The following is a 9,710-nucleotide window of genomic DNA, read 5'->3' as shown; positions in this document are numbered from 1 at the left end:
TCCGGTATGATATTTCAGTGGCGGCTACACTTTAAATGGCGGCATGGCGCCCTGCTACAAGAAGACACGACATCTGTGCGCACACCTAATGAATCCTCATCGTCATATCGTTAAAACACACAATTGGTTTTAGATGAGATACATGTACAGTATGTTTTCTGTCTCTCTTTCACAGTACCTACAGGACCTACCGTGAATGTCTGTACGCGGAGACATATGGTTGTGACCAGGACTTCATCACCGTGCGCTTGGGCCGCACATGTACCAATCGGTGCTTCGGATGTGGAGGAGCAGGTAAAGAGTCTATGTCGACGAGATGGGTGCACCCTCTTCGGCGATGATCCTAGTTCAGGGCAAAGCACCAGCAGTTTGTTTGCGGAGCCACATACTGTGGTTTTGTACAGAGCCACTGTAGTTTGCTGAAGAGCCCTAGTAATTTGTTGTACCACCCTTGCAGTGTAGTGCGGAGCCACTGTGCTTTAGTGCGGAGCCACTGTAGTTTGGTGTGGAGCCACTGTAGTTTGGTGCGGACCCCCCTGGAGTTAAGGGAGGAGCCCCAGTCTGTAGTCTAGTGCGGAGCCGTTGTTATTCTGTTTGGAGCCCCTGTAGTTCTGTTCGGAGCACCTGCAGTTTAGTGCAAAGCGATTGTAGTTTAGTGCAGAGCACCTGTAGTTTGCTGAAGAGCCAAAGTAATTTGTTGCAGAACTTTTGTAGGTTAGTGTGGAGTTGGTATAGTTTAGTGAGGAGCACCTGTAGTTTAAATAGTGAAGAGCCACTGTAGTTTAGTGCGGAGCCACTGTAGTTTAGTGCAGAGCCACTGTAGTTTAGAAGCCACTGTGTTTTAGTGCGGAGCCCCTGTAGTTTGGCGCAGAGCCATTGTAGTTTGGCGCAGAGCCATTGTAGTTTGGCGCAGAGCCATTGTAGTTTGGTGTGGAGCCACTGTAGTTTGGTGTGGAGCCACTGTAGTTTGGCGCAGAGCCATTGTATTTTGGTGCAGAACCATTGTATTTTGGCATGGAGCCATTGTAGTTTGGCGTGGAGCCGTTGTAGTTTGGCGTGGAGCACCTGTACTTTGGTGAGGAGCCCCAGTAGTTTGGCGCAGAGCCATTGTAGTTTGGTGTGGAGCCACTGTAGTTTGGTGTGGAGCCACTGTAGTTTGGCGCAGAGCCATTGTAGTTTGGTGCAGAACCATTGTATTTTGGCGTGGAGCCATTGTAGTTTGGCGTGGAGCACCTGTACTTTGGTGTGGAGCCCCTATACTTTGGTGAGGAGCCACTGTAGTTTGGCGCAGAGCCATTGTAGTTTGGTGTGGAGCCACTGTAGTTTGGTGTGGAGCCACTGTAGTTTGGTGCAGAGCCATTGTAGTTTGGTGCAGAACCATTGTATTTTGGCGTGGAGCCATTGTAGTTTGGCGTGGAGCACCTGTACTTTGGTGTGGAGCCCCTATACTTTGGTGAGGAGCCACTGTAGTTTGGCGCAGAGCCATTGTAGTTTGGTGTGGAGCCACTGTAGTTTGGTGTGGAGCCACTGTAGTTTGGTGCAGAGCCATTGTAGTTTGGTGCAGAACCATTGTATTTTGGCGTGGAGCCATTGTAGTTTGGCGTGGAGCACCTGTACTTTGGTGTGGAGCCCCTATACTTTGGTGAGGAGCCACTGTAGTTTGGCGCAGAGCCATTGTAGTTTGGTGTGGAGCCACTGTAGTTTGGTGTGGAGCCACTGTAGTTTGGCGCAGAGCCATTGTAGTTTGGTGCAGAACCATTGTATTTTGGCGTGGAGCCATTGTAGTTTGGCGTGGAGCACCTGTACTTTGGTGTGTAGTCCCTATACTTTGGTGTGGAGCCCCTATTCTTTAGTACAAAGCCTCTGTAAGTTAGTGCAGAGTCCCTGTAGTTTAGGGAGAAAGTAGTTTGGCGAGGAGCCCCTGTGGTTTAGTGTGGAGCCATTGTATTTTATTGTAGGACCCCTGTAGTTTAGTGCAGCGCCCTTGTAGTTTAGTACAGGGCCCTTGTTGTTCTGTGTGGACCCTGTAGTTTGTGCAGGACTCCAGTACTTTAGTGAGGAGCGCATGTGGTTAAGAGCGGAGCCATAATTGATGCTTAGCGTGGATCCCAATGTTTGGTGCAAAAGGCCAAATGTAACGAAAAAAACAAGGGCGGCTACTCTAAACGGTGTAATTTTTTAACATGCTTCCATGGAACCAGAAATTATTTGCCGTTGCAAGTTTCATGGATTTAAAAGCGGCACCAGATTTAATTAATCCGAGTTATTCCAAACTGTTCTTACCATTGAGACAACCGTTTTCTTAAATATGAACCAAAAAAGCTTTCGCTAGGAAACAGAATGAGCGAATGATCTAGTGGTTTCATTTCATAGCCATGTCGTGGGGAATACCTTACAAATTCATTGTTGTTTAAGGCATTGCTGAAAACTTTTTCACTAACACAATGTCGGTTATTTTGCCATGGATGGAGAAGTGTTCGGGATAAATCACAGACATTTGTCAAGTTACTAACGCACTTTCCCACACGTGACATACACGTGATATACACACCATATTGGTGGAAGACAAGTGGTCTTTAACGAAGATATAGACTGCATGTGGAACTCCATGCTTACTGACACAAAAGCCAAATCATGCATCAGAGAAAGCCGACGAATCTACAAATTCCACGTCGGATATTGGTTTTGAACTCGCACCTTGCGTGTCTCAGCAAGTTGCGTTATACTGCAATCCGCTCCCTCAAGAAGAAAGAATTATATTATTATAGAGTTGCAATCATAGAGTACGTTATAAAATATCTGGTATATACTTTGACTTGTTTCAGGTGGACTATCTCCTGGCGTTCTCACAATGGCCGTCGCCGTATTTCTAGGTTTTTCCTTGCTGAAGTTCCGCTTCTAGGAAGACGATTGAGGGGAATTCGTTGCAGTGCCATCATTCCACAACCAGAAGAACCAATGTTGTCACACGAAATGAAACCCTATTCATAGTTTAGGTCTAATTAAGGGATGTCATTTTTTCATGCCCAGGGCGCGTTAGATCGTTAATCCTGGGTTAGTTAAACGCTGTGCGGCTAGGCACGGAAGGTTGTTGATTTTATAAAAAGTGTTCATTCGTTTTTGGTGCATAGAGAGCAAACCAAACTTAGAGGCTATTATTTCATTAGCGTTTTAGCGGGGGTATAGTACTGTTTACACTAAACTATGCATGATCAGGCATCAGTATATATGGCGGTATATTTTTTCTTTGATGTACAATATATATGAAGCATATTTTATAACTTGTTTTACGCATATGACAACAGGGGAAAACTTTGGTTCATCTTGTCCATGCACCAAGCCACGCCTCTTCATAGCAACTTGGGTAATGTGTGACTGCCCACATGATGACGCAGGTAATGACTGACAGGCATTGTGCGGACTTATAAAGACGACTTTTAATCTTAAAAGCATTAGGATTTATGAGAAACTGTCACATAATCTGTGACGCTATATGTAAATGAACGTATAGCAAAGATGAACCATGAATTGTACGATAATGAAAACTATGCATCAGTATACGGCCCTTCGCTTTCTATTTTATGCACACTAGGCCTAGATAAGACGTATGTATTATAACATTTATACCAGATCTTGTTCATGTTCCGAGCCACGCCGCTTAATTCGTAGCAACTATAGTAATTTGCGACCGCCGACTTGATGTCGCTTGGATGATTGACAGACATTCTGTGTACTTGGTTCGCTGATTTTGTCAATTGAGAGCATAAGTATTTAAAAGAATCTTCCATATAATTCATGGCGATAATTGCAAATGAATGGTGATTGAAAAATGTACGTTATTACATGTTAACAACCAGCTGTATATACAAAAGTTGTTTTATTACTGTTAGTTGAATAGTGTTGGAGTCAAGATGATAATTTTGTAGAAGACATTTTCTTGTGATATTTTGGATGCAGTTCCTACCATCTTTTTGTATGTAATTTGTTGTAAGTTCCTTCCATAATGATTTTTCTACGTACATGACAACTACTCCCAACAGATATGGGAGTTTAAGATCTACAGGGACATTAATGTCTGTGAAACCTAACTACGCATCATGCCTGCAGTCGTGCTTAGTCGCAAGTAGAAATGAATGCGTATATTTCTCCTAGCGCGTACATTTCATTTTTAAACAAAATGTTGAAGTGTTTGACACTGTTGCATTCCATGTTTTATTACATTTTTTATGAGCTATATTCAATTATATTTGCCAGCAGCAAAGATCGTTTTATTATGTCCTGTATATATGTGAGCCTTTTTATACATTTCTGTGTTTGTTGGTGCTGTCTGTGAAACCATTTGTAATTTTGGTGCATCTAATGGTTTTTAAAATTTTCTTTTCCCCGCAAAAACTGACGAAGCATTTCATCTGTTTAATCTTAGTTTGTTTGGAGATATTCTCTAAAAAAAAAATGAGCCAATTTTGAAAATCTAGTCAAATCTAGGCAATCCAGAGAGAGAGAGTTTTGCCATTTAAATGAGTTTTAAGTTGATTAGAAATGATACTAATTAACTCCGCCCGGAAACTTTATCTGATAATTGAGTAGAGCGGTGTAAATCAAACAAATGGATTAAACATCAAACAAATGGATTAAACATCAACAAATATAGGATTTAGGAGGCTTTTAGCCGAAAATATACAGGTACATCACCGTTAGCAATCATCTTCTAGAAAAATGCTTCTATCCTACTAGTACGTTGATATTGATTCAGAAAGACTTGGATTGGACTGACAACGTTCAAACTGTGAAATCTTGAGAAAGGAAAACATGCAGGGTTCGAAGTATCGTTTTCATGAGGTGGAACCATGTTAATAACTGATGAACCATGGCCGTATATATGTATGTGTGTGTTTTAGTAAACGATGTTCACAGAATGTATATTTTCACCAACTGATTTACATTTTCTCTTGTTTTTAATTGAACAGTCCCGTAATCTGTAGGCCAAATTGTCGTCATGATACACGCTATGTTTTCATGGATGTTTTTGTGTGGAGATTAAACATCATTTTATAGCTTTATCTTGCAGTCTCCATTGTGTAGTTTCTCTTGCATTGCACCGATTCCCATAAATCTCCATGTGGAGAATTATGCGAAATGGGAATGCCATTCTCGTGTAGAAGATTTCCTTGTTGATTCCTGTGTAGAAAATTTCCTTGTTGATTCTCGTGTAGAAGATTTCCTTGTTGATTCTCATGTATAAGACTTCCATGTTGATTCTCGTGTATAAGACTTCCATGTTGATTCTTGTGTACAAAATTTCCATGTTGATTCTCGTGTATAAGATTTTCATGTTAATTGTCATCGAGTAATACATAAATCTGTATTGAATTTCCACCTCTGTGTTATATCTCGAGGCCAGTGAAACTACAGCCCGTCGTTCCCATCAGTTTGTAGAATGGGACCCCTAAGCCAGTATTATGCTGGCTTCGAGATAGTGATTTCAATGTCAAAAATTCAATAATTGTTCATTTTCATCTGTACGATTTCCATGTTAACTCATATGTATGTAAGATTGTCATGATAACTCTGATGTACAAGATTTTCATGTTAACTCTGATGTACAAGATTGTCATGATAACTCTGATGTACAAGATTGTCATGATAACTCTGATGTACAAGATTGTCATGTTAACCCTGATGTACAAGATTGTCATGATAACCCTGATGTACAAGATTGTCATGATAACTCTGATGTACAAGATTGTCATGATAACTCTGATGTACGAGATTGTCATGATAACTCTGATGTACAAGATTTTCATGATAACCCTGATGTACAAGATTGTCATGTTAACTCTGATGTACAGGATTGTCATGATAACTCTGATGTACAAGATTGTCATGATAACCCTGATGTACAAGATTGTCATGATAACTCTGATGTACAAGATTGTCATGATAACTCTGATGTACAAGATTTTCATGATAACCCTGATGTACAGGATTGTCATGATAACTCTGATGTACAGGATTGTCATGATAACTCTGATGTACAAGATTTTCATGATAACCCTGATGTACAGGATTGTCATGATAACTCTGATGTACAGGATTGTCATGATAACTCTGATGTACAAGATTGTCATGATAACTCTGATGTACAGGATTGTCATGATAACTCTGATGTACAGGATTGTCATGATAACTCTGATGTACAAGATTGTCATGATAACTCTGATGTACAAGATTGTCATGATAACTCTGATGTACAAGATTGTCATGATAACTCTGATGTACAAGATTGTCATGATAACTCTGATGTACAAGATTGTCATGTTAACCCTGATGTACAAGATTGGCATGATAACTCTGATGTTCAAGATTGTCATGATAACTCTGATGTACAAGATTGTCATGATAACTCTGATGTACAGGATTGTCATGTTAACTCTGATGTACAAGATTGTCATGATAACTCTGATGTACAAGATTGTCATGTTAACACTGATGTACAGGATTGTTATGATAACTCTGATGTACAAGATTGTCATGATAACTCTGATGTACAAGATTGTCATGATAACCCTGATGTACAGGATTGTCATGATAACTCTGATGTACAGGATTGTCATGTTAACCCTGATGTACATGATTGTCATGATAACTCTGATGTACAAGATTGTCATGATAACCCTGATGTACAAGATTGTCATGATAACTCTGATGTACAAGATTGTCATGTTAACTCTGATGTACAAGATTGTCATGATAACTCTGATGTACAAGATTGTCATGTTAACCCTGATGTACAGGATTGTCATGATAACTCTGATGTACAGGATTGTCATGATAACTCTGATGTACAAGATTGTCATGATAACTCTGATGTACAAGATTGTCATAACGCTGATGTTCAATATTGTCATAACTCTGATGTACAAGATTGTCATGATAACTCTGATGTACAGGATTGTCATGTTAACTCTGATGTACAAGATTGTCATGATAACTCTGATGTACAAGATTGTCATGATAACTCTGATGTACAAGATTGTCATAACGCTGATGTACAATATTGTCATAACTCTGATGTACAAGATTGTCATGATAACTCTGATGTACAGGATTGTCATGATAACTCTGATGTACAAGGTTGTCATGATAATTCTTACGTATAACATTTACAAACATTTACAATCATGTATCAGATTTCCATGTTGATTTTTATGTATCAGATTTCCATGTTGATTTTCATGTATCAGATTTCCATGTTGATTTTCATGTATCAGATTTCCATGTTGATTCTTATGTATCAGATTTCCATGTTGATTCTTATGTATCAGATTTCCATGATGATTCTTATGTATCAGATTTCCATGATGACTCTCATGTATCAGATTTCCATGTTGGTTATCGTGTATAAGATTTACATGCTGACTCCCCTGTACTGATTTCCATATTGAATTTCTCCTGTATATAGGTTGGTAATGTTTGTACATGTTTATACATGTTTGTAACTGTTCACACGAATTCGCGTAAACTTTGCTGTGTATATTCCATGCATAAATAAACTGTGACTGAGATCCAAATAACTCTAATGACATGAATGGTGTTCAATACATTTAAAGACAGTAAAAACGCTAAATGAAATAAATATCAGATGAAAGAACATTAAACACTGGCCAGAAAATTGAATAAAATGGTTTTTAAACATCAGATTCTGCGAAATATTTCCATGAAATCGTTCGTTTCATGATCCATTCGGCGAATGTATTCATAGATCTACATGTATAAGTATTTTAGATATCTAGCAGTGTATGCGCATTAAGTTGCAAAAACCTGATGTGGCGTCACTGGTCCCAATATGGTCAGAAAAGATTACGGTAAAATGCATTTTTGTACATTAAAAAAATTTGGGAAGAAAAAAATATATCGAACTATTTTTGTGGACAGTTTTTAATGGGCTTTCATTGGACAAATACATTACAATAGTGCTTGGTGGGTGAATCCTTACTAACAACGTACATGTATTCTAATCTGCCATTGTGATGTGTCATTGTTATAGTTTTATCTATGGCCTGTGCCCACATGTTTTACTTCTAAGATGTGATTATGAAGCTGTCAAAGATTAAACCATTACTGTACTAAGCTAATTAGGTTTTGTCCTTTTCTGTTCAGTTATATACCGATATTTAATGTATTCCAACATGGCGGCTGGAGTTGGAATTCGTCCAAATACAACAAGAATTGAGCTTGTGTGGATGGATATACCGATGATGACAGAAGAGGACACCTGCTTGTACTTGACAGCTGAGGCGTCAGTGAGTACGAACAGATGCATCAGTCCATTGGAGACATCACGTTAAACAGGTACCTTACCATGGCAGGTATATGAAAAGATTCCAGGCCTGTAGTAGCGATCAGCCTACAGGAATCCCGGCTTGGCACAGACTACATAAACCCTGGCCTGGCATTGAGCCTACTTGAACTCTGACCTGGCACAGACTACATAAACCCTGGCCTGGCATTGAGCCTACTTGAACTCTGACTTGGCGCTCAGCCGACTTGAATCCTGGCTTGGCCCCCAGTCTACTTGGATTGTGGCTTGGTGCTAAGTCCACTTGAATCCTGGCTTGGCACATCCTACTTGAATCCTTGTTTGGCGCTCAGTCTATTTGAATCCTGGCTTGGCCCAGCCTACTTGAATCTTGGCTTGGTACATCCAACTTGAATCCTGGCTTGGCGCTCAGCCGACTTGAATCGGCTTGTCCCTCAGCCTGTTTGAATCCTGGCTTGGCACTGAGCCTATGTGAATCCTGGCTTGGCGCTCCGCTTACTTAAATCCTGGCTTGGCGCCCCATCTGCTTGAATCCTGGCTTGGGGTTCCACCTAATTGAATCCTGGCTTGGCACTCAACTTACTTGAGTCCTGGCTTGAATTTCAGCTTACTTGAATCCTGACTTGGCGCTCCGCCTTCTAGAATCCTGGCTTGGCGTTCCGCCTTCTAGAATCCTGGCTTGGTGTTTCGCCTACTTGAATTCTGGCTTGGCACTCCGCCTAGCTCTGGCTTTGCGCTCAGCATCAGATGATAGCTATTGGTCGACCCATTGTCCGGTTTACCCTGTGACTAGTCGGGGCTTCAGGTGTCGCCCAAATGGCGTTTCCGTGAGGCAGCACAAAACCGTGTTGGCACTGGGAGCAGTTGTCTATGAGGGGACCCATGGTGGATTCCAAACAAACCAACAGCAATAATGCTAAATATGCTGAACACTGGTGTCATGGGTGGGTGGTTAAACTGCTTATCTTTCAAGCTCTAGGGCACACGTTGCTTCCCAGCTCTCACTTTTTATAGGGGTATTAAAGACAATACGCTGTCCGCGGCGTTAGTTTAACCGCTTGCGTAGTTTACCCATAAACCTGACAGTCATTACACGTGAAAAATTCGTGAGTATGACGTTACACAACAGTCAAATCAATAAATAAATAAACAAATAAAATCTCCAATCTTGGGTACTCCAGTCCTGTATAGGCCACACAACAGATACTGGTACAGAATCTTCCATCACTGGCTGTTTAAACTAAACATGTTTATAAGACACTGAACGATTTGTCAAACCGACCTGCCACAAATCCAGAGAGATGTTGTATTTGAACACTATACAAATCGTAGAGTATCAACGAGGCTTATTAACGGTACATATCTACAAGTAAAAACGTCATCTGTGTTG

At 40.5% G+C, this 9,710-nt stretch overlaps 1 protein-coding gene across 1 annotated transcript in view; it reads left to right on the top strand.

Annotated features, from left to right (window-relative positions):
• Positions 1-4,292, top strand: part of LOC135480343 (uncharacterized) — a 9,059-nt gene extending 4,767 nt beyond the window's left edge. Inside the window, exons 3-4 of the mRNA XM_064760171.1 lie at positions 176-294; positions 2,826-4,292. Coding sequence (XP_064616241.1) covers positions 176-294; positions 2,826-2,902 — 196 coding nt within the window. The 3' untranslated portion in view covers positions 2,903-4,292. The remainder of the gene's footprint in view (positions 1-175; positions 295-2,825) is intronic.
• The last annotated feature ends 5,418 nt before the right edge of the window (positions 4,293-9,710 follow it).

The sequence above is a fragment of the Liolophura sinensis genome, chromosome 13 (genome assembly GCF_032854445.1).
Source record: "Liolophura sinensis isolate JHLJ2023 chromosome 13, CUHK_Ljap_v2, whole genome shotgun sequence".
In the NCBI taxonomy this organism is placed as follows: domain Eukaryota; kingdom Metazoa; phylum Mollusca; class Polyplacophora; order Chitonida; family Chitonidae; genus Liolophura; species Liolophura sinensis.
This window is presented reverse-complemented; position numbering and strand designations above follow the sequence as displayed.